The sequence below is a fragment of the Urocitellus parryii genome, chromosome 14 (genome assembly GCF_045843805.1).
Source record: "Urocitellus parryii isolate mUroPar1 chromosome 14, mUroPar1.hap1, whole genome shotgun sequence".
In the NCBI taxonomy this organism is placed as follows: Eukaryota; Metazoa; Chordata; class Mammalia; order Rodentia; family Sciuridae; genus Urocitellus; species Urocitellus parryii.
Window position 1 is genome coordinate 23884145 of NC_135544.1, and position 25820 is coordinate 23909964.

Genomic DNA, 25820 nt, shown 5'->3' on the forward strand with positions numbered 1-25820 from the left:
ACCCACATTAAGTTCTTTGCCCTTAATTTATTTCTTAAGCATGAATATCTTTTGTTTCTTTCCTTAGGTGAAGAAGTCCGGAATCCCCAGAAAGCTATTCCCATTGGAATAGTGACTTCTTTGCTTGTTTGCTTTATGGCTTATTTTGGGGTCTCTGCAGCTTTGACACTTATGATGCCCTACTACCTCCTCGATGAAAAAAGCCCCCTTCCAGTGGCATTTGAGTATGTTGGATGGGGCCCTGCCAAATATGTTGTTGCAGCAGGCTCTCTGTGTGCGTTGTCAACAAGGTACATTGCTTTTCCTTTGGGGTAGGGGCAGTTTGGGTTCCTCCAAAGTGCAGTTAGTATCTAAAACACTGCCTTTGTATGTTCTAAAAATATCCTAACCTGAGGAACTTATTTTGCAGCTGTGTGTTCTCACTAAACAGTTTGCCCTGAGTTGCCATGTAAAAATATTAATTGATTAAAACAAAAAGCCTTTTTCCCCCATCAGTTTTAGAATTAGCTTTCCAAGATATGGATGGTCCAAGCTTCCACTGAAATATATATGGCATCAGCACAAACATATATATGTCACTCATCTTTGTATAAGTGTGTGTTATAAAACTTTAGGATTCTAACTGTAACGTTAGAATAACGTTAACGTTTTTCTGCTGGCCTTGGTGTTGCTTGTAGTGTTTGAGACGGTCTGAAACTGTATGCAGACTTGGCATTTCCTGCTGTCCTTTAAAGTAATATTGTCTGTGTGAGTGGATGATATGTGTTGTATCATTTTAAAATACAAACATATACTTTTTATTATGAGCACAGACTTTTCAGAATGAACTTGCTCTAGAAATAGAAATTACCATTCTCAAATTAATGGTGGAAGTTCATATCCTATTTATCTTAAGAGAAAAGGGCATTTGAGTCTTACATGGTCATATTCAGTTGCTGTTTGTTTTAATACTTTAGGATTCATATCTTGTTTTTTTTTTGAGTTATCCGTATTTCCAATTAATACATGATCAAAAGTAAAATTTTACCCTAATATTTTACTACATTGTACTATAGAATATTTTTACAAAGAGAAAATTAATCTTTTTTGCCTGATTACTAATGTTTTGAGTGAAAGTAATTTTCTAAAAGTCAAATTAGAAAAATAAATATAACTTTCAATGTAGCTTTATTTCAGAATTCCTTTTATTTTTTTAAAACATAATAATGTTGAGTGGCAATTAGAAATTATTCTGTGACCTGGTGTACACCTATAGTTTCAGTCACAGAGGAGGCTGAGTCAGGAGGATTTCTTGAGCCCAGGAGTTTTGGGCCAGCCTGGGTAGCATAGTAAGGTCTCAAAAAAGAAAGAATTGCTATTGTGGGTTTCTCAGCCATCTGCTAGTGTTGAGGTTTATTTTGAAGACCTTCACATGGTTTAAAAAGTCTGAATTGTAAACATATTGTGTCACTGTAGTCTTAGAAGGGTTGGACAGAGATTCATCTGTGGTTAAGCTCAACACACCTTTATTAAAAGAGAAAATGGATTTTTAAAAATAAAGCATTTTACTTGTTTTCTCTTTAGTGTTCATCTTTTACAACTAAATAATAGATGGAATGGTATTACTAGAAACACAAGTAATTAAAAATCTTAAGCAAAATTCTTGTTAAACTTTACTGTTACTAACTTTTAGTTGTGGCTACTTCTCTGTACTACCTTTTCAGTAAGTTGATTTTTTTAAAAAAAAACCTGTATCAGCTTTAATTATCTTGTGATGCTGAGAATTATTACCAATTTGATCAAAGATTAGTCTATATGATGAAAAATAATGATAATATAAAAATGCATAGTTACTGAATATGAGATGCAGCTGCTTAATCTCTTCTTTAATTATGTGTTAATTTAGGAAGTTTATTTCTGAATTATTGTCACCAAAAATGTCTTAATGATATTAATTTGGTTTTTTTTGAAATGTCTAATTATTTCATTCTAATTCAATAAGACTCATGGTGCACACAGATGACTTACTTGCAATATTGTTTTCAGTGTGATAATTTGGTTGGGCAAATAATCTGGAACAAAATAATGACTAGTACAATGTATTGGCAAATATTTTTAAATGTCCAATCATAGTGCATTTTAAAATAATATGACTTCATAATTATAGCTGTCCAGCTGATTTGTACACAGTTACTTGATTTCAGTGCTGAGGTGTAATCTTGCATGAATGTGTTTGCCATACTGCATGTCTTTGCTTTTCATTCAGTCTTCTTGGATCCATTTTCCCAATGCCTCGGGTAATCTATGCTATGGCGGAGGATGGGTTGCTTTTCAAATGTCTAGCTCAAATCAATTCCAAAACGAAGACACCAATAATTGCTACTTTATCATCGGGTGCAGTGGCAGGTGAGAGAGGGTTGATGTCTGTTGAGAAAAGGGGGATCTTTTTCATCAAGGATTCTGAGAAAGAATAGAAAGTTAGGTGATCACCTGTTTTGATTGATATGAAGTTCAATAGTTCAGTAATTTTTTGTGACTTGTTCCTGTTTTGAATTTTTTGGTTCTGCATGTTACTATGTCCAGTCTTTACCTGTGTATATACCTTTCTGGAATAATACTTAAAATAACTTACATGTGGATTATGAATTTTTCTGTTCTAGTCTTCTGGGCTCTATGTTTCCTTTACCCCGCATTCTGTTTGCCATGGCCCGGGATGGTTTACTGTTTAGATTTCTTGCCAGAGTGAGTAAGAGGCAGTCACCAGTTGCTGCCACGTTGACTGCAGGGGTCATTTCTGGTAAGCTTTACAAATATAGGCTTCTTCAACACTGGACTGGAGCATTTTGTGCGCATGCATGGACTTAGAAAGTGGGTCTGCATGCTGTGCATGTAAGTTAAGAACAAAATCATGGATAAATTAATGTATGAGCATTGGAATTAACATTTGAAAATTGTGGTGGTGGTGGTGGTAAATTGAAATTCATCCTTAATTTATATTTTGGGATTTTTTTATTATGTCATTATTTTAACCATTTGGACTTCTAACTGATGTGCAAAGGTTATAAAATAATGCTTCTTCAATATGTATTGGGTATACTTTTTTAATTGATGAATGAGCATATGAAATTCTATTTTTGATACAGAATATTTTAATTGAAGAATCACTTAATTTGGGAAATATTAATTTTAAGATAATGATTCTAGGATTTTTTTGAAAGCTAAACTTCACCCCTCCTTAATCAAGTATTGAGAAATGTCAAAGATAAAAGATAACCTCTGGCTGGCCATTGTACTTGCTGCCCTCAGTACTGTGGCATCCCTGCTTTTTGGGTGCCTAGTTCTCTGAGACTTACAATATCCTCTTACCCCATTTGGAATCTAGTTGTATTTGCACCAATTTGGATGTGTAACTTACATTCAGAAAATCCAGATTGCCTACATTTTGACATGTCTTCATATCCTTATAAAATGTCTTCGGCCAGATTCTTATTGCATGCAAAAATTTTCATAGATCCTACAGCTTGAAAAGAATGGTCTTAGAGGACTGTTATAAGAAGCAGGATAAAAACAATAGAAAGTTTTATAGATATATAAAATGATATAGTCTTGGTAGTAGACATTTAAGTCAAAATAATTTGTTAAAGCTCTGATATATTGGGGACTTAGAGAGGGCTAATGCTTCATTATATATGAAATGCGATTTCAGGGCTAGAAAGTATCTGCTGAAAACAGTTTCACTTTGTGAACATTTTTCAATAAATCTGACAGTTGACAAGGCGTAGATTAGAAGGTCAAGTCACTTGTTTTCTCAGATTTCTGTCCCTATAAAATAAAGATTGAGCTGGATGACCCAAAGATCATTTTATTTATCAGTGTATTACAGTATTAAAGATAGTTCATAAATTTTTCTTGTCAAAGGATCACACATTTTATTTAATCTCTAAAACCTTTTACTCTTTTAAGTAAAACTATTGCCCAATAATACTTTGTATTCAGAATTTTAAAGATAATGTATCCCTCTCCACTTGAAAATAATGTAATTCAGCAGCATAATAAGATGTAGAAGTTAATAATGAAAGAAGGTAATTGTAATGGAATTCTTCTTTTAATGCTCTGAAATATTACATTTTGGTTATTTTGGACTCTCAGACCTTACTTGCCTGTATGGATAATCAATCATATTTTCCTCTCTAGCTACCTTATTTCACTGTGATCCTTATAAAACATACGAAAATTAAGTATACTAGCAATAAAGAGTTTTTGAAGTTAGACTTACAGTGTATTTAAAGGAAAGATGTGGTATTGTAGAAGGAGTGCAGGGATGTTGGTTTAGGTGGAACTCTGCCTCAGCCTGGTGATTGTAGCCTTGCTAAGTTAACCTGTCTGTAAAATGGGGATAATCCTGTTAGGTCAGACCATGGGCAAATGCTGGGTTTTGGGTCAAAAATGGTCCAATACCAGCTATTTTACATAGCTAAACCAAAATTATTTCCCATCTCATAAGATCATTGACTTAAAGATGAAATGAGATCATAGAGATATAAATCTTTCAGAGAGGTCTGGAATACCATATAAATGTAATGTGACATTCTCTACTTACTAGGATAGGGACTGATATGTGATAAATTTAAGTTAATATTAAAATATATTTTACTTGTTAACATCATTGTGATTTTGTGTGCAGGACCACAAACTGGTCTCTCACATATAACCAGTCTACCTGGAATGTATAGCTTTAATCAGAGTAGAATTTCATCTATATCAGAAATATTGAATTGAAAATTATTGTATTGTTTAATTTTGTCAAACTCATTTCAAAGTTTTTGGGTTGTATGTACTTCTTAATACAGATAGAAATTAAAATGACTACACAACTTCTAAAATGAAAACTCTCTGAAATTTTTTTATGGTTTTTAATAGTGAGCTAGCCAGTATTTGCTAGCAATATTTTTCTTCTGAGACATCCCAGGACAGTATTCTATCATATATTTTCACTGTTTGTCAGGACAAATGTGTTGCAAATAATAAATGAGACATATTTTGTACTTGCTAGACAGCTGAGGGTCTTTGAAGACTGATTAGCAATTTATATGACCTAAAGAACACTTTATAACTATGAGAAATATATTTTCTATACTTTAATTTGTCATTGATACTGAAATTTTTAAAAAAGTGCCAGTTATTTGTCCCTGAGTCAAGTGATTAACTGTATTGAATTTCATCAGAGGTCATGAACTTGGTCTTTTTTCCTTTTCTTCTCCCAATAGCTGTGATGGCATTTCTTTTTGACCTGAAGGCACTTGTGGACATGATGTCCATTGGCACCCTTATGGCCTACTCTCTGGTCGCAGCCTGTGTGCTCATTCTCAGGTGAGTTACCACTGGTTCTGAAAGGCATGTGCTCAGGGAGGGTAGGGCTCAGGGAGTAAAGAAAATGGGTCTTACCATCCTTGCTTTCAAGGATGCCAATAGTCTGACAAGGTGAGAGGCCATGTCCGTCAGTAAAAATCATTGTAAAGTGGCAGAAGCAGAAGCAGCCTTGGTCTTTAGCAAAGAATTGAGCACAGTTTGATCATTAGTGAGAGGTCAGCCCAATCTATGTAAATGGTATTTTCTTATAATGTATAAAGACATTTAAATATACAATACTTTTTGTCCCGATAATTCAGTGCCAAAATTTTACACTAAAAGTTTAATTGAAGAAGCATGCACACATATATACATACATATTGCTGTATGTATATATGTGACTGCATGACCAATATGATTCTGGAACCTGTACATTCAGAAAAATGAGAAATTAAACCCTATCTGATTCAAATGTCATGATATGTCAAGATCATTGTACTGTCATGTGTAACTAACTAAAACAAATTTAAAAAAGAAGCATGCACAGATAGATTTAAAAGATGTTCATGGAAAAGGTAAATTTACAAGAGTGAAAAAAAATGCAACTAACCTATCAAAAAGAGAATGGTTAGATAAATGAGGATACATTTATTCAGTGGATTCTTTTACAGCAAATAAAGTGATAATTGTGTGGATATATATGTCAGTTTCAGGATGTAAACCTATATATAGCATCTGAGCTTACTTAAATAACATATGTTTACATAAAGAATTGATATATGTATATACACATATATGCCTGGATGAAATTGTACCAAAATGCTAACAGTAATTAACACTGGGAGTGGTTCCAGGTGGTTTTAATTTTCTTCTGCATACGTTAGGGTATTTTTTTCTCAGTGAGCATATTTCTTTATATGGAGGGAAAATACTACTTTCTAAAATAAGCAAAGGCTGCTCAGAAGAAGAGGCCTCACTGGAGAAGGATGGGGGAGATACCAGGAGGTGGGGCCTGTGGTAGGAGGTGCAGGCTGCTATCTTGACAACTTTCTATAGAGGAAGAGGGCATAAATCATAAAGGAAAATGGTATGCACTGGGTAGGGAGAAGGCAAAATGGTTAGATGATCTTGTCTGGGTTAAGCTATAGGAGTCAGATTGGAAAGTTAGTGGAAATGAGACCAGACTATGATGAGGCCTTTGAATACCAACCTGAAGAGATTACACTATTCGGTAGCTGGTATTTAGCCAAAGTTTCTATACTGTTTCCATGAACTCCATTTCCTTTGAGCTTAGTTGATTTCAGAAGCAATTATCCTATTGTCACAATTGCCTCACCTTAAAATTTAACTGTTTTTTGCATCTATTGTATAACTTTCTAATTAAGTGTTATCAGAGAAAATCCAGGGTTGCTACAGATATTTTATTGAAAAGGTTTGTGACCTGGGTCGGCACATCATGTGTCTGGGTCGTGGGAAGAGTCACTTGATTGCACACAGTATGACTTTGTAACATGTCCTTCTTAAGAGTTGTGGCTGCTGGTTTCATTTGAGCCAAATGTCTCTTTGAAAATAAAGACACAAGTATCTATTTGGGGATAGGTACCAGCCTGGTTTATGTTATGAGCAGCCCAAATACTCCCCTGAGAAAGAAGCTCTGGGATCATGTGCCGATACAGCCTCAAAAAGTGAGTCCCAAGTCATCATGCTGCAACAACAAGGCTTCAGCCTGCGAACACTCTTTAGCCCCTCTGCTCTGCCTACACGACAGTCGGCTTCTCTCGTGAGCTTTCTGGTAGGATTCCTAGGTAAGTCTTCTTCACTGCATGTTGTAAAGACCAGCAGATGTGTGTAAATGGAGCCAGAATGAAGTGAAAGAAAGAGGACAGTAGGACTTGTGTTGCTCTAACCTATGTTAGCAACCAATTTGAGTCCTGAAATTTCCACCTAACAAGTTATGAGTAGTTGAGATTATGTGAGTATTATCAAGATAGGTTTATTGCGTCTTGATAATTGAAGAAGAAAGGAAGAAATTCCCTAAGGAAAGAGTTGCAGAAGTGCAAAACATTTCACTGGTTGTTAGGATACTCTGCTTTAAGTCTATCAAGTCAAATACCTCTTCCAATAATGGAACCTGAATCAGATGGGATTGGGAGGCAATGTAGTAAATCTTTGTTTGCTCACCCAGTTATCTAATTACCCGTAAATCCAGTGACTTTTCTTGATCATCATGGGTGTGGCACCCTGCTGGGCACTTGGAGTAGTAGGAGAGATGGTCCTTGCTCTCACAAGGCTTTTATGGCACAAGATTATTGCTGGCAAGCCAGGGAAGAGGAGGTTTCTCTGAAGAAGAGTTAGAGGACCCTCTAACATAGACTAGGAATCATGTCATTGTCTGAAACAGGGAGAAAGGATGCAGGTCATGTAATATTATCCATCTGAATTATCACTTTAAGTTTGCAACAGCTTAAAATACACTTACCATCTCTCATTGGGGGAAAAAAAAAAGCAGGGGAACTGTCTACCCTCTATAGCATCCCATCAGTCCATGTAATATAGTCAGAGAGTAGCAAATGAGGTTCCAGATGGCATATGGGCAAGGAAAGCAAGATGGTAGCATCAAGTGAGAAGGTTGTTGTCTAAGCAGACGGTAATGCAGAATCATACAGTGTTTCTTAAATCAGTAAAATCAACCATCTCTTTTCCCAATGCAAAAGAAGAAAGGAGGAAGCAAATAATCTTTATATTCGGTGAAGCCCATATATAAAGAACTCATGTTATATCAGAATAGACTGTTAAAACTGCGGAAGTGAAGTGCATGTGCTGACTTCATTTTAATACTTACACCTTGGCAGCATTCCTCATATTGGGCCTGAGTATTCTGACCACTTATGGAGTCCAGGCTATTTCCAGGAGGGAAGCCTGGAGCCTCGCTCTTCTCGTGCTGTTTCTTGTTCTCTGCATCGCCGTCATCCTCACTATTTGGAGGCAGCCACAAAATCAGCAAAAAGTAGCCTTTATGGTATGTGTGGTGGGGATTAGAGATCCTAAGCATTGTGTGCACTCACTTCCTCTGTTTGAACTGTGAGTTGTTTAAAAAAATAATAATAATCCTAACAAAGTTAACCCATGAACAAGAATGCCAAAATTCCTGGACATGTCCCTTTTGTCACAGTATTCCCTCTGTTGTACTCCTCATTGCTAAAATTTGGATATGCTCCTAACGCAAGATGTTTATATAGGGTAATAAACAAATTTTTTTTACTAATCTGTAATATCAGAAAAATAATTGGAATATCTTTAGAGATTCAGAGCCCTCTCACATTTATTCCCATCGAAAGCCCTTCCTCTGTAATAATCATGTCCTATTAGAAGTGAGAGCAGGCTTGGGCTGGAAGAGGGTTACCATGTATACACAGAGTTCCAGTGGCATGCCCTGTTGATTTCTATAGTCGACGGATAAGCCCTAAACCCACTTTATCTTGGTGATGATGCAGAAGTTATTGGGATTGGTCAAATCTCCTATTGCTTTGAGCTTCAGTAAATAATCTGAAATGTGTCTCTCCTTTCAGCAGTCTCTAGAAGTACGTTTTTTACTTGGGTTGGTTTTCTTGGAAGAATATAAATTTAATGATGCATTTTGAGAGTAATTATGACAAATTTATTGCATAATTTTGGAATCATTTGGGGAATATGCTTTCAAATATGAGTTTAAAAAGATGTCCTTTTCCTCTTAGGTTCCATTCTTACCATTTTTGCCAGCATTTAGCATCCTGGTGAACATTTACCTGATGGTCCAATTGAGTGCAGATACTTGGGTCAGATTCAGCATTTGGATGGCTCTTGGTAAGTCTTTTAATTTATTAGTTTTGGGAACTTTGGCCCTCTCTTTCATTTTTCATGGGCTGTCATTAGAGAATATTTCCTCTCTAACTTCAAGCTTTTTAAATTTTTTTTTAAAATTCTTCAGTTCCTTCCTATCCCAAGTCTTAGAATACATCAGTGTTTTTTTTTTTTTCCTCAGGTATTTTTCACATACCTGTTTTTTTGTTTGTTTGTTTTTTGCTATGCTTGAAGTGCTAGGGATAGACTTCAGGCTCTCGCACATGCTAGGCAAGTGCCCTACCACCCAAAGATATCTCCAGTCCCTCAGATCCCTTTTTTAATTTAAATCTCTCAGTAAGCCTGGAAAACCACTTGGGTTCTATTTTTTCCAACTTATGGATGAGAAAAATGAAGCACAGAAAAAGTAATGTCATATCAACCCAAATTCTCACCCAGTTTTCTAAAATATAACCAAAACACAGCAAAATGCTTGCATATATGTAATTACCTTAAGAGAATACATAAAACATCACCTCTTATCCTCACACAGTTAGCATGACCGTTGATTGACAGCTCCTGTGTGCACCATTCTTTGGCCTCTCCTGGTGATAGTGACATGTGGAAGGCATATCCATGTCCCTTTTATTAACATAGGACATGCTTTCCAGAATAACTAACCATGACTGTGATAGTCCACCATGCCTATTTAAGATGTAATTTTAGTCTTTACCCACATGTCATTTTGTTGAAAGTATGGTATTGAGTTTTGAAAACATACATATAATTTTATTCCACATAAACATTGCCTGAAAAACATTTGTTTAGAGAAAAATGCATTCTATAAAGTTAAAAATAAAGAAGTACATTTTTCTACCAGAAAAATATAGAGGAGACATGCTATGGGGTACCTTGTATTTGCATTCCATTCTTCTAAAATGGCAGAAAGAGAAGAGGGGAAAGCCTATTAAGTTGTATGTTAAATTTCCCAGATGAAGAATTACTTTCTGACACACCTAAAACTTTGTTGTTGTTTTTTTCCCTCCAAAAGGTTTTCTTATTTACTTTGCTTACGGCATTAGACACAGCCTGGAGGGTAACCCAAGGGATGAAGAAGATGATGAGGATGCTTATTCAGACAACATTAATACAGCAGCAGAGGAAAAATCTGCCATTCAACCAAATGACCATCACCAAAGAAATCTCAGTCTGCCTTTCATATTCCATGAAAAGACAAGTGAATGCTAATGCTTTCAGGAGCAGAGCTGGTCCGTAGTCTTACATACATATCCTACATTGAATAAACTATGACAGGATGTCATCATCATGCTAGGTGGTCATGGGATTGCGACATGCACAGTTCACCTGAATTGTATCTCCTCACATGGTGAATTATATGCATGGGAAACCTCCTGAGCTCTCTTCTCAGTGATGAATATCCCTAAAATAGTGTATGTGTGTGTGTGTATGTGTGAATGTAGGTATATGTTTGGGAACATGAATGTTAAAAGTTAGTTGGTGTATTTTACCATTATTTTGTCACATCACACCAGTATTGTCATAATTGGTGGCATATACTGCACATACCTAAATAGAGGTGAATCACTGAATAGAAAGTGTTTTGTATGTGCCCTCTGTGGTTGGGGAAATAATGATTGCTTTTCCTTAATAGGCTTCGTTAATGTCAGTGCAGGTACACTAAAGACGCAGTTGCCCACTATCATGTCTATCACTGGTAGGGGTGAGGGGATAAAGAATGAGCCTTTTCTTTAAGTTGTAAATACCAGTAATGAGTTTAGTTCAATTCTTTTCCTGTGTGGTACAACAGTTTGCTAACTTCAGCCAGAAGGAGCATTTGCCTCTGCTGTTATATGCAGGACAGAATGGCATTCCATGTCACCAGATGGCATCCCCTGGAACTCTTCTTTGCAAGCTATAGTCCTTAGAGGTGAGATACCTGCACCGTCTGCACCCTCAACCCACTGAAGTGCTTGTGAGATGTACTGTGATCTACTTGGGACTCTTAAAACTAAGGAGTGAGGTAGGCCCCATGGCCTGAAAGCAGGAATAAATGGAAGTCACTTAAACCAGTAGAATCTGAGAAATGACTCAGTTGGTGGAATAATTCATACATTTTTTGTAGGACCTGATCACAGTTCAACATTTTTAACTAAACAGGCACAAAATTCACTCCTCTTTTTCTATTATTTTGTCTTATCCTAAGTGTGAGGGGATACAATAGCAAATTCTACCTTTACAACACCAAGTAGAGGAAAAGATGCAAGAAAGTAAGAAACAACTCCCCTATTCTGCTATTAAAGTGCCTGTTTGGATAGTAAAGGGCATTTGACCCAGTTTAAGGAGTTAAGATCTATTTTGATTCTGTTGTTTCTTTTGGAAGCACTTAGGGAAGTCTCCCACCCTGCTCCCCAATAAATCTTTTAGCACTTTTTATTGCCTTTGCTTTTAAATGACTGTTAGTCATTTAAACTATTAAACTATTAGTACCAGTTCCAGTGTTTCACAATAGCCATCAATAAGTGGGGAATTCTTTTGATTAAGAACGTAATTACTTAAAGCTTTAAACTAAAAAATTAACCAAACTGAATTAAAGCTATATAAACATGATAACCTTTGTCTATGAATAAATTGTGTATGTTAAAATATTCTACGTTCTATATTTTACCTTATAGTGGATCATAAATTCATCTTCAGTGTGTTTTGCTCCTCATGAATGACTTTTCTGTGCAAATATTTAAATGGTTCATTAGAGGAAGCTAGAGCTAGACACTTACATGGGTGGCATCCCAAAACACCTTGGGTGAGTGTTACCAAGCATGCTAGTTGATCCCCCTAATCCAAAGGCAAGGAAAACATTTGTTTTCTGACATTTCTTCTAGGAGATCAGTTATCTTATTGATGCTATTCAAGTTGCAATTATATTGTGTAGTCAGGAGTTGTTTTAATTGAATATCAGATTAACAGGTAGGAGGCTTATGTTTATAGCCGCTATGTTTTAGCATCCCTAACACAACTCATTACTGACATTCCACAATTTCCAGGATGCATGTGGTAATATCTGAAGCTCAGCCAAGTTTTACTGAAGGGGAGGAGTTAAATAAGCAAGGGGCAAAATATTTTAGTAAGGACTGTGGGGATGAAATCCTTGCTGTTCTAGCAGTACACTTAGACCCTTTTTATTCTAGAAAAAAATGTAGGATGGGCCCTTCACACAGGAAATGTGCACAATTTCATATATGAATCTTTAAATCTTTTACTATAACAAAATTAAGAAATTAGCTTAGAATGTGATAGGCAGCTAAAATAGGATGCCCACTATATTCAATTAGGGAGCAGAATTAAGTTAAAAATTGTTTTTTCCACATTGAAACACTTAGTAGACAAAAATGTCTATGAAGAGATGCTTGGTCATGGCAGCACATTTTTTCTGTGAAGACTCAAGTGGATGTGCCTGTTTGTATGTATGTAAGCATGTTTACGTATGTATGTGTGATGTATATGTGTGTGTGTATTTCAAATATCCGTGTATTAAGTTGTGTTTATGGTAGGCTTTGATATTGTTATTTGGATAGAAAAACAACTGATGTGGAGAAAAATTAATGTTTTATATTGATAGGTATTTTAGGTTTTAAACTATTTAAAAATATACAGCAATTTTATATGTATATTTTCTATAGATAGATTAAGAAATATTTATCATGTTTCTAATATAAAATCACTGAACTCTACATTATATATATTATAACAGGTGCTTTGTAATCTAAATGGAGTAGAGGTAGGGACTTCGGGTATCACTGTTTACTTGTTTCCTTTGTACCTTTTCTGACACACCAGTTCTGTTGCCTGCATTTGAATTTATAACCCTTTGAACAAGATGTTATATTTACTTTTTTAGGATTACCAAAATGTTTTATGTAGATTTGACTAGTAATCAATCAAATTTATTTAAAGTCCTCTCCAGAATTTAAAAAAAAAAAAGTATATCACATTCTTTTAATTATGATTAAGTAAAAGCAGCTCCCATAACTTTTCTTTATATACTAGGAATTATCTTCTCAACATTTTTCAATGAAAATGTCTTATAATGACTCCTTAATGGTTTTCTCTAAAAAGGAATGCTTTGTGAATTACCATAAAAGGCAATGCTATCCCTGCATTTAAGAAGATGACTGTGCATACTCTAGTTTAAAAACTCCTTATGAGAAAAGCTTGTTAGAGCCTTCAGTATAAATTAAAATTCAGATAATTGCTTAACCACATTTTCCCCCAAGATAAACATCAAGAAAACTAAAATATCATTTGATACATACACATGTACATTAGTTCTATGTATCAACATCTCAACGTTGAAACTAATATCGGTATATAAAATCTTACTGTTACCAAAGTTGATATCAACCAATGAAAGGCAGGATAAGAGCCTGTTTTTTATTTTAATGAAAAAGTTTTTAAGCTTTTTTTATTTTAAATATTAGCCAAAATATTTTCTGAGTCCTGGGTGTTGGCAAGTTAGCTGTCAATTCTTTTTGATAAAACATTTTTAATTAGAATCTGTTTTTACCATATTTTCTAAATTCATTTGAGTACTTCACAAGGAGTATAAGGGAAAGTAATTGCCCTCAATGATGAGAGAGCAGCTGAGCCTTATCATCTCTCTCTATCAGGGCATAACTACATGACAAAGTCGTGCCAAAATTCCAGCTCTCCTTTCCCTGCACCGTTGCTCATGATTTCTCCTGATTGCTTCAAGTGACAGCACCAAAATTACAATTCCCACAGGGCTTTCAAGGATTGGGTTTAGAGTGTACATTATGGATTATTAAGATTCACATGATTAGTGAGTATTTCTGGTGAGTGAAGTTAACTACCCTTTTTGCTAGTGCCAAAACAGTGCCTTCTCTGTATGTTCTCTACTTTATAAAGTCCTCTAACGTGCTTATATATCAAGGGGAAAAGTACTGAAGATCATATAGTACCTAATGCCAGCAAAGGTCTTTTTTTTTTTTTTAATGTATGGATGTGAAAATAAGGTTGCTTAACTTGTTTTGTTTTTTTTTTTTTTCTTGTATAATTATATTTAAACACTTTAAAATAGTTTTCTGGTTTCTGGATTTTCAGAGGCCTGATCCATTGTTGTTGTAGTTGTTGGTTCATAATGTTCTTTATTGTTTTATGTATACTGTATGGTCTTATTGATTTCAAATGCATTTTGTTATGGCCCAACCCAGTGGGTAACACTGCTTGCTGAGAACATTGTACTCAGCTGTTGTTCACCATGGCTAAAGCCACTGCCACAGTCTCTGGGCCTTCAAGACTCTTCTTCGACCACTGATAGCACCATCAAAACCAGAACCCCAGGCTGGTTCCAGGGTCAGACAGCCTGTACCATGTGAGCAGCTCTAGCTACCCCTGTTGGTCGGGTCTTAGAATAATGGGGAGAATAAGATATAAAAGACTTAAAATGCAAATAAGTTTGTTTGGGGTCCTTAATTTCAGTTCTGAATATCCCATGAGTATGTCCAGATAAATAAGGACCAAGGAACATCTATGACTCATGGAAGAGGTGGCTGCTTCCTGGAACTGGCAGGGTAGGAGTAGGGCCTGCTGCTCTTCCTGTACACTGACGTGCAGAGTGCATGGCCACGACCCAATTCATAAGAGCCTTTTATTACCAACAGAATAGGTTTCTCTGACCCTCAACTGGTCAATGGACCCTTTATTTTTCAGATCCACTACCTGTGCCTAGTTGTCTTAATGCTTCGTTACCATTGTACTTAATAGAAATTATTGATAGGGTCTAAACCATACAGCAATTCTATGTCTATAAAACTCAACAAATTCATTGCATTTGTGCTAATGTAAAGATTTTGTTGTTGTTGTTTAGGAGATCATTTTAAATTTAATGTTTTCAATGATAATCAGTGTGTCTTTTTACTTTTAAAGTTGGATTCTTTTTTTAGAATTTGTAATAAAAAAAACTATGGCTGCTTTAACTACTGTAAAATATGCTTTCTAATGCGATCACGTATTTTTAAATAAATTTTAATGTGACAATAATCAAGTATGCGTGTTTCATACAAACCAAAAGTATGCATTTCATATTGACTAAAACCTTTTTTAACTGGGGGAACTTTAAAACTCAATGTGATCTACTTTGAAACTATTTTGTTACACTTGCCTGGGGCCTACTATATAACTGCCAAGACCTGCAACATTAAAGAGATGTTTTTCCATATCTTCAAGCTTCTTGGCACATTCCCAAAACTATCAGTTGCTTCTAAAGCATGCTACTCCAGGGTCTCACAAGTGAGATTCTACACCACCTCAACTGCCATTCCATGGACCAGTCATTTTCACAGTGCTCTGATCTATAGGAAGCTATTCAATGGTCATCCCACCAAACCATAACCTTTAATAACTGGTGATAGGTTTTATAGACCTAAAATTTTTTCAGGATGGTAAATAAATATTTGCCAACTTCAACTCTTTTGACCCTCTGATAGGGAGAAGTGAAAGTATTTTGAACATGATTCTAAGTTACAAATCTTTTAAATTAGCTTAATTTTGAAATTTCTTGGTGTATAGTAGTTATATTGATGCTAGTAAAATGGAAGGAACACCTTGAAATGTTTACACTTTGATATCAATTTAGCCAGCACAGGAAACCATGCTAAAATAGCTAAGAATCTGATAAGTAGATACCTAAAACCATGGATCTAATTGTTGTCTTGATTAGCATTGCTAATAGGTGTGGGTGCCTCATCTCTGCTTTGGCACCATGGGAGCACAGGAAAGAAGAACTCCCCAGCAGCTGTGTCTGGGTCCAGGCAGGACCCCCTCAGGGTACGAACATGACCTAAGTGTTGTGTAAGGATGGCCACGGATAAGATTTCTCCTTGAGCTCACAATCCATGAGTTGCTGAGGGACCGTGTTGAGAAGTCCCCATCTGTGTGGGATGAGTGATTCATTTTGTCCCATAAAATATCTCAAAAAAATTCTCCAAGACATACAAAAATAACTCCCATCAACACATTACCTCAACTGTTTTAAAGTAGGTCAAAGTAGGGGTGAAACTGGAAAGAAACTCAGTGCAAAACAGATTTACTGGGCTGGGATTGTGGCTCAGCAGTAGAGCGCTCGCCTAGCACGGGCAAGACCCAGGTTTGATTCTCACCACCACATTAAAAAAATAAATAAAAGGGCATTGTGTTGTGTCCATCTACGAGAAAGATTTCTCTCTCTCCTTTAAAAAAATTTAAAAAAAAAAAAAACAGATTTACTTATGTGAACCTTTCTAGTAACGGTTGATAGCCGCCTCTTAAATATGTTTAGATACCAGAGATTTGAGAGATCATAAATGTGGATAAAGAGGCCTTGTTCCTCTACCAAGACTGGAGCAGTCATCAGGAATAGAAAGACACAAAGCAGAGATTGCATTACCAAGAGACCCAGGACTACATCATGACTCGGGTCATGGTGGAAAGCAAGCTGATTTCTGGGTTCTGGGTCCTTTAAGCTATTAATATTATAGCATCACCATAGTTCAGGATTCTGGGGTTCCCCATTGGCTAAGTCTCCAGAATCTACCCCCACCTGCACATTGATGTCTAATAATTCTTTTTTTTTAATTTATTTTTTTAATGTTGGTTGTTCAAAACATTACATAGTTCTTGATATATCATATTTCACATTTTGATTCAAGCGGGTTATGAACTCCCATTTTACCCCGTATACAGCTTGCAGAATCACATCAGTTACACTTCATTGCTTTACATATTGATAAACTCATGTCTGTTGTATTCTGCTGCCTTTCCTATCCTCTACTATCCCCCCTCCCCTCCCCTCCCCTCCCCTCTTCTCTCTCTACCCCCACTACTGTAATTCATTCCTCCCCCTTGTACTGTTTTTCCCTTTCCCCTCACTTGCTCTTGTATATACTTTTGTATAACCCTGAGGGTCTCCTTCCATTTCCATGCAATTTCCCTTCTCTCACCCTTTCCCTCCCACCTCTCATCCTTGTTTAATGTTGGTCTTCTTCTCGTGCTCTTCTTCCCTAGTCTTTTCTTAGTTACTCTCCTTATATCAAAGAAGACATTTGGCATTTGTTTTTTAGGGCTTGGCTAGCTTCGCTTAGCATAATCTGCTCTAATGCCATCCATTTCCCACCAGATTCTATGATTTTGTCATTTTTTTACTGCAGAGTAATACTCCGTTGTGTATAAATGCCACATTTTTTTTTTATCCATTCGTCTATTGAAGGGCATCTAGGTTGATTCCACAGTCTTGCTATTGTGAATTGTGCTGCTATGAACATCAATGTAGCAGTGTCCCTGTAGCATGCTCTTTTTAGGTCTTTAGGGAATAGACCGAGAAGGGGAATGGCGGGGTCAAATGGTGGTTCCATTCCCAGCTTTCCAAGAAATCTCCATACCACTTTCCAAATTGGCTGCACCAATTTGCAGTCCCACCAACAATGTACAAGTGTACCCTTTTCCCCGCATCCTCGCCAGCACTTATTGTTGTTTGACTTCATAATGGCTGCCAATCTTACTGGAGTGAAATGGTATCTTAGGGTGGTTTTGATTTGCATTTCTCTGACTGCTAGTGATGGTGAGCATTTTTTCATGTACTTGTTGATTGATTGTATGTCCTCCTCTGAGAAGTGTCTATTCAAGTCCTTGGCCCATTTGTTGATTGGGTTATTTGTTATCTTATTGTCTAATTTTCTGAGTTCTTTATATATTCTGGATATTAGGGCTCTATCTGAAGTGTGAGGAGTAAAGATTTGTTCCCATGATGTAGGCTCCCTATTTACCTCTCTTATTGTTTCTTTTGCTGAGAAAAAACTTTTTAGTTTGAGTAAGTCCCATTTGTTGATTCTAGATGTTAACTCTTGTGCTATGGGTGTCCTATTGAGGAATTTGGAGCCCGACCCCACAGCATGTAGGTCGTAGCCAACTTTTTCTTCTATCAGATGCCGTGTCTCTGATTTGATATCAAGCTCCTTGATCCATTTTGAGTTAACTTTTGTGCTTGGCGAGAGAAAGGGATTCAGATTCATTTTGTTGCATATGGATTTCCAGTTTTCCCAGCACCATTTGTTGAAGATGCTATCCTTCCTCCATTGCATGCTTTTAGCCCCTTTATCAAATATAAGAAAGTTGTAGTTTTGTGGGTTGGTTTCTGTGTCCTCTATTCTGTACCATTGGTCCACCCGCCTGTTTTGGTACCAGTACCATGCTGTTTTTGTTACTATTGCTCTGTAGTATAGTTTGAGATCTGGAATCGCTATACCACCTGATTCACACTTCCTGCTTAGTATTGTTTTTGCTATTCTGGGTCTTTTATTCTTCCATATGAATTTCATGATTGCTTTCTCTATTTCTACAAGAAATGCCGTTGGGATTTTGAGTGGCATTGCATTAAACCTATAGAGAACTTTTGGTAATATCACCATTTTGATGATGTTAGTTCTGCCTATCCATGAACAGGGTATGTTTTTCCATCTTCTAAGGTCTTCTTCAATTTCTCTTTTTAGGGTTCTGTAGTTTTCATTGTATAAGTCTTTCACCTCTTTTGTTAGGTTGATTCCCAAGTATTTTATTCTTTTTGAGGATATTGTGAATGGAGTGGTTGTCCTTGTTTCCATTTCAGAGGATTTGTCGCTGATATACAGGAATGCCTTTGATTTATGCGTGTTGATTTTATAACCTGCCACTTTGCTGAATTCATTTATTATCTCTAATAGTTTCTTTGTAGACCCTTTTGGGTCTGCTAGGTATAGAATCATGTCATCTGCAAATAGTGATAATTTAAGTTCTTCTTTTCCTATTTTTATGCCTTTAATTTCTTTCGTCTGTCTAATTGCTCTGGCCAGTTTCCAGAACTATGTTGAACAGAAGTGGTGAAAGAGGGCATCCCTGTCTTGTACCAGATCTTAGAGGGAATGCCTTCAATTTTTCTCCATTCAGAATGATGCTAGCCTGAGGCTTAGCATAAATTGCTTTTACAATGTTGAGGTATGTTCCTGTTATCCCTAGTTTTTCAAGAGTTTTGAACATAAAGGGATGCTGTACTTTGTCGAAAGCTTTTTCCGCATCTATCGAGATGATCATATGGTTCTTATTTTTAAGTCTATTGATGTGGTGAATAACATTTATTGATTTCCGTATATTGAACCAACCTTGCATACCAGGGATGAATCCTACTTGATCATGGTGCACAATTTTTTTGATATGTTTTTGTATCCGATTCGCCAGAATTTTATTGAGGATTTTTGCATCTAGGTTCATTGGAGATATTGGTCTGTAGTTTTCTTTCTTTGAAGTGTCTTTGTCTGGTTTCGGAATCAGGGTGATGTTAGCCTCTTAGAATGAATTTGGTAGTTCTCCCTCTTTTTCTATTTCCTGAAATAGCTTGAAAAGTATTGGTATTAGTTCCTCTTTAAAGGTTTTGTAAAACTCTGCTGTATACCCGTCCGGTCCTGGGCTTTTCTTAGATGGTAATCTTTTGATGGTTTCTTCCATTTCCTCAATTGATATTGGTCTGTTTGCTTGATGAACATAGCAGCCCCGTTGTTTGGGGCATATATATTTATGATTGTTATGTCTTATTGGTGTATGGTTTCCTTGAGCAGTATGTAGTGTCCCTCTTTATCCCTTTTGATTAACTTTGGCTTGAAATCTATTTTATTTGATATGAGTATGGACACTCCTGCTTGTTTCCGCAGTCCATATGAGTGATATGATTTTTCCCAACCTTTCACCTTCAGTCTATGTATATCTTTTCCTATCAAATGCGTCTCCTGCAGGCAGCATATTGTTGGGTCTTGTTTTGTGATCCATTCAACTAGCCTGTGTCTCTTAATTGGTGAGTTTAAGCCATTAACATTTAGGGTTATTATTGAGATATGGTTTGTTCTTCCAGCCATAGTTTGTTTATTAATGCTATTAAACCTGATTTGTTTTCCTCTTTGATTATTTTCCCCCTTTACTGTCCTACCTCCCACTGTTGGTTTTCATTGTTGTTTTCCATTTCCTCTTCCTGTAGTGTTTTGCCAAGGATTTTTTGAAGAGATGGTTTTCTAGCTGCAAATTCTTTTAACTTTTGTTTGTCGTGGAATGTTTTAATTTCATCTTCCATCCTGAAGCTTAATTTCGCGGGATACACGATTCTTGGTTGGAACCCATTTTCTTTTAGCGTTTGAAATATGTTATTCCAGGATCTTCTAGCTTTTAGAGTCTGTGTTGAGAGATCAGCTGTTATCCTGATTGGTTTACCCCTAAATGTAATCTGCTTCCTTTCTTTTGTAGCTTTTAAAATTCTCTCCTTATTCTGTATGTTGGACATCTTCATTATAATGTGTCTAGGTGTGGATTTCTTATGATTTTGCACATTCGGCGTCCTGTAGGCTTCTAGGATTTGGGATTCTGTCTCATTCTTCAAGTCTGGGAAGTTTTCTTGTATTATTTCACTGAATAGATTGCTTAATCCTTTGGTTTGGAGCTCTGTGCCTTCCTGTATCCCAATGACTCTTAAGTTTGGTCTTTTGATATTATCCCATAGTTCTTGAATGTTCTGCTCATGGTTTCTTAGTAGACTTGCTGGGCTGTCTATGTTCTTTTCAAGTTGAAATACTCTGTCTTCATTGTCTGATGTTCTATCTTCTAAGTGATTCACTCTGCTGGTAGTATTCTCAATTGAGTTTTTAAGTTGGTTTATTGTTTCCTGCATTTCTAGGATTTCTATTTGTTTGTTTTTTATTACCTCTATCTCCCTGTGAAATTGATCTTTTACTTCCTGGATTTGTTTGTCAATGTGATCTTTCATTGTCTGATTTTGCTGTCTCATGTCTTCCTTGAGACTCCAGATCATCTGAAGCATGTATGTCCTGAGCTCTCTATCTGACATTCCATCTGTTGCAGCTATTACCTCTTCTAAAGTTGAGTTGACCTGCATTGCCTGTGGTCCTTTCTTTCCTTGTCATTTCATACTGCTGGCGTTTCTTTCTGCTTGGTGAAATTGTTGTGTCTTTGATATTTTCCCTCTATTTATTTATATTGCTCTTGTATAGTTGAAAAATCACCCTTGCAGGGCAGGTAGTGGCTGTGATCCTCCTCCAAATAGTGTGATCTGTCTGCCACACTGGCAGGCCCTAGGTCTGCTCTGCTGGTAGGTCAAAGGTCCACCTACCCAGCAGGCACCAGGGGCACCTGTGTCACTCCGTAGGTTGCTGGGCCTAACCTCCCGATGGGTCGCAGGTTCCCCTAGCTTGCAGGCACTGAGGGAGGGGCCGGTTCCGCCCCTCAGCAGGCTTTGGGCCCTATCTGCTGGTGTTCACAGTCCCGCCTACCTTGCAGACACTGGGGGAGGGGACGGCGGTCCGGTCCGAGTTCCCTGCAGGCGCGTGTAGCTGCTCTGTCACTTGGCTGGTTGCTGGGCCTGACCTGCCCGCCCGTGGGTTGCAGGTTCGCCTAGCTTGCAGGCACTGGGGGAGGGGCCGGTTCCGCCCCTCAGCAGGCTTTGGGCCCGATCTGCTGGTGTTCACAGTCCCGCCTACCTTGCAGACACTGGGGGAGGGGACGGGCCTGCCCCTCAGCCGGCCGCCGGACCTGTCCTAGTGGGTCCGGTCCACGTTCCCCGCAGGCGCGTGTAGCTGCTCTGTCACTTGGCTGGTTGCTGGGCCTGACCCCTCTAATAATTCTTTACACAAGGACCAAGGCTGTCATGTCCTGATCAAAATCCAGCTTAAAATTGCATGTTATTATTAATTTTTTTAATCATATGTCTATCTTTTACTGCCAATGTTGTTGATGGGAACCATTGTCTTGAATTGGTTCTGAGATGTAAGTGACTGATAATGTAGATGCTTTTTAAAAAGCACTTAGAACAAGTAAGCAGAGGTAGAGATCATTGAAGTAGGAAGGAGGGATCCCATTAAGAGGAAGCCAAGGATGGAGAGCTAAAGGTCTTACGTCAAAAATTTCCAATTACATATTTTAGTTTAGAGTTGTCCCTCTTTCCCCTGCCATTCAAAGACTATTGCAACTGTTAAAACTTGTGATGAATCTTTACAACATGCTACATTCTTAGCTAGAAAGGTCATTTCTTTTGTGTCATTGACTTTAAGGAGACTAAGTTTCTAGGATCTTTGCCTGACCCTATGGTATCTCATGGATGTCTCTAGGAGTGTCAAAATGCCTGGCATTTCTATTAGAATGAGATTTTCAGTGAGTATTGTATTTAAAGCCATTAAAGTTAGATCCTGCTAAACCTTGAAATAATAATTCTTGCAAAAAAAAATCTGGTATTTCTGTGGTCCATAAAGACTATTTAGAGAAGTTAAATGTCCTATCTTGGGGGGCAAAGATGGAATGACCAGAATATAGGGCAATTTTTACATTTTATGCTTACTGAACAAATTCCTGATGGCATTCACCACTTTGAAAGCAGTTTAAAAAAACAAAACAAAAAAAAAAAAACAGGGTAAAAGAGTAGGGAGATGTTTCTATGACTACTAGATAGTCATAGAAAACTACCATCATTACTTAAAATTTATAATGACTATGCATATAAAATAATTCACATACAAAAAAAGGAAATCCTTGTACTGGAAGGGCTGAAATTTCATTGTGACTTTTAGTAACCTGAAGGTATTGCTGATATTGCTGCTTTGTATCCATCCAGTACACATTATATACAAATTTATGATTCTAAAGAAAATTGAAAAGCATAGGTCTTTATGGACATAAGCAGTGGCCCTCCATTGCTGGGTCACACTCAGTTCTCCCACTCCTCCATTCCCGATTTTTACTTATTCCTTCTGCCACTCTCCTCTCTAACTATCCATCTGTTAAGCCAGTGCCAGGAGCTGTTGATCACACTCTGCAGGGAAAGGTAACAATACTCAAGTAAAACTGTACCCTCCCAAGTGTGACAGTGGCTTCCTGGCTACTTTAAAAAAGATATTTCGGTGCTTTCACCTTCCATTCTTCCCACATAAGGAAGCAGCTGGTTCAGGAGAGGTGTGAATCCCCTGGTTGCTCCATTCCTGAGCCACTCAGTGCTTCATGAATTTAGGGAATCCATGGATAATAAACACTAAAGGCTAATCCCAACAGCTCAGGAAGCAGAGGCAGGAAGATTGCAAGTTCAAAGCCAGCCTCAGCAACTTAGCAAAGCCCTAGACAACTAAGCAAGACCCTGTCTCAAAATAAAAAATAGAGCATTCCTGGGTTCAATTCATGGTACCAAACAAACAAACAAAACAAAGCAAAAACACTAAAGGCTAATGTAAGAGTGGCATGGGGGAACAGATAACCAATAGCTAATTAAAAAAAAAGTGGTTGTTGCTGGCAATATGATCAATTATATAAAAATCCAAGAGGTAAGTTCCAAATAGGAATAATAAGAGGGTTCATTAAAGTGACTAGATATAAGCTAAACAAGCAAAAATTAATGAGGCAATAGGAAACCAGGCTTCAAGTTGTATTTGATTTAGAGCAGCAAGATATTGCCTATTTTAATTAGTTAATTAAATACTTAATTAACACATATTACAGGAAAAAATGAAAAAGATCAACACAGTGATTCTAATAATAAAATTCTCATCCCAGAAACAAAATACAGAGGATTTTATAGTAAAATAAAATCCATTAAAATATAACTTTGGCAATGTTGTTTTTAAAATTCAAATTCATCTTGAGATTTATGTCTTTTAAGAAGCTACATGTAGGGGGCTGAGGCTGTAGCTCAGTGGCAGAGTGCTTGTCTAGCACATGTGAGGCACTAGGTTCGATCCTCAGCACCACATAAAAATAAACAAATAAAATAAAGGCTATTCATCTTCAAAAAAATTTTTAAAAAAAGAAGAAGCTACATATGGGCTGGGGCTGGGGCTCAGCAGTAGCACACTTGCCTGGCATGTATGAGGCACTGGGTTCGATTCTCAGCACCACATATAAATAAATAAATAAAGGTCTATCAACAACTTTAAAAAAATATTTTTTTTAAAAAAACTACATGTCTTAGAAAGCCCCTATATTTCTTGGAATCCTACTCCCATCCTCTCCTGGACTGCTATATCAGTTTTCTAGGGCTGCCATTACAAAACTACGACAAATTGAGTGGCTTAAACAGCAGAAAGATATTTTTTCACAGTTCTGGAGATCAATAAGCTGATTCTAAATTAATTTGGAAAAGAAAATGTACAAGGATAATCAACAGAAGAAAAAATGATGAAGTACATCCTTGGCCCAAAGAATAAAACCCACTACACTCCATAGCAATGAACACAGTGTGGTATTTCCCTAGGTATAAAAATATCAGTAGAATAAAATAAAACAAAAAAGATCCATTCACATATGTATTTAGTACATACTAAAAGCTCAAAAAGAAAAAGGACCAAATGGTGAAATAATGACCATCCTACCAAAAACATATAAAGCTAAACATCTAACCAGCCATACCAAAAATAAATTATAGGGAGATTTAAAGGCTACACATGAACAACAAAATTACAAAACATCATGATTTAGTTTGATAATTAGAGGCAGAAGAGACATAAAACCCAGAAGCCATGAAGGAAGTTATTGAAAAATGTAATTGATTAAATATGTGCTTTAATTGCTTGAAGAAAGGCATCATTAACAAAAACACAAACGAAGGATGAAAATGGTCTAAAATATGTAAAATACACAAAAGCTCAATAGCTAGTACATATGTGTGTATTTGTATACATATAAAACTATTATTATAAAGCAAAAATAAAAAGAACTCAGTTTTCAAAAATAGACAAATATATGTGACTAATAAATACACGATAAGATGCTCAGCTTCAATAATAATAAACAGAATAGGAACTGAAAGAACACAATGTGATTTTTTGCCTCTATCAGGTTATAAAAATTGAAAGAATGGTCACATTCAGTATTGGTGGAGCAGTAAAGAAATAGGTCAGTATACATGCTCCTGAGGAAAGTCCAACTGATTATAAATAGGGATAGCTTTGTAGAAAGGAAAAGTGGTAGCATTTATCAAAAATATTAAATACCATGGACTTTGGCTAAATAATCTCACTTGTAAGTGTCTATAGATATACTCATGGGTACAAAGAAGTTGGGATAAGCATAGTTTGTGTGGCAGTTTTTACAGAAGATTTTTTAAAACAAAGTACTATAAAGAGGAGAAAATTAAATGACAGTGTGTCTAAGTAATACTTTGTTGCTAATAGAAAGGGTAACATACATGAAAGGGTATTTCTATTATTTTCATCATTTCCTGTCATATAATTCTGTGGGGGGTTTTCAATACTTTTGAATGAATTAATTATGTAGTATTTTGTTAAGTGTTCTTTTATAAATAAAGTACAGCTGGGTACCTTAGTGCACACCTGTAATCTTAGGGATTCTGGAGGCTGAGACAGGAGGATCAAAGCCAGCCTCAACAATTTTGTAAGATTGCAAGCAATCTAATGAGACTCTGTCTCAAAATAAAAATAAAAAGGGGTAGGGATATGGCTCAGTGGTTAAGCACCCTGGTCTATTCACTGGTACCAAAAAAAAAAAAAAAAAGAAAGAAAGAAAGAAAGAAAGAAAGAAAGAAAGAAAGAAAAAAAAGACACACAAGCAGAGTGACCCAGTGCTACTCTTCA

The 25820-nt window shown here is 36.6% G+C and overlaps 1 protein-coding gene across 1 annotated transcript in view; it reads left to right on the plus strand.

The window, feature by feature from the left end:
• Slc7a2 (solute carrier family 7 member 2) overlaps positions 1-15217 on the plus strand; it is a 65382-nt gene extending 50165 nt beyond the window's left edge. Inside the window, exons 6-12 of the mRNA XM_026389432.2 lie at positions 68-290; positions 2640-2776; positions 5247-5349; positions 6928-7133; positions 8181-8347; positions 9063-9171; positions 10199-15217. Of these exons, the coding sequence (XP_026245217.1) occupies positions 68-290; positions 2640-2776; positions 5247-5349; positions 6928-7133; positions 8181-8347; positions 9063-9171; positions 10199-10395 (1142 nt within the window). The 3' untranslated portion in view covers positions 10396-15217. The remainder of the gene's footprint in view (positions 1-67; positions 291-2639; positions 2777-5246; positions 5350-6927; positions 7134-8180; positions 8348-9062; positions 9172-10198) is intronic.
• Positions 15218-25820: the final 10603 nt, after the last annotated feature.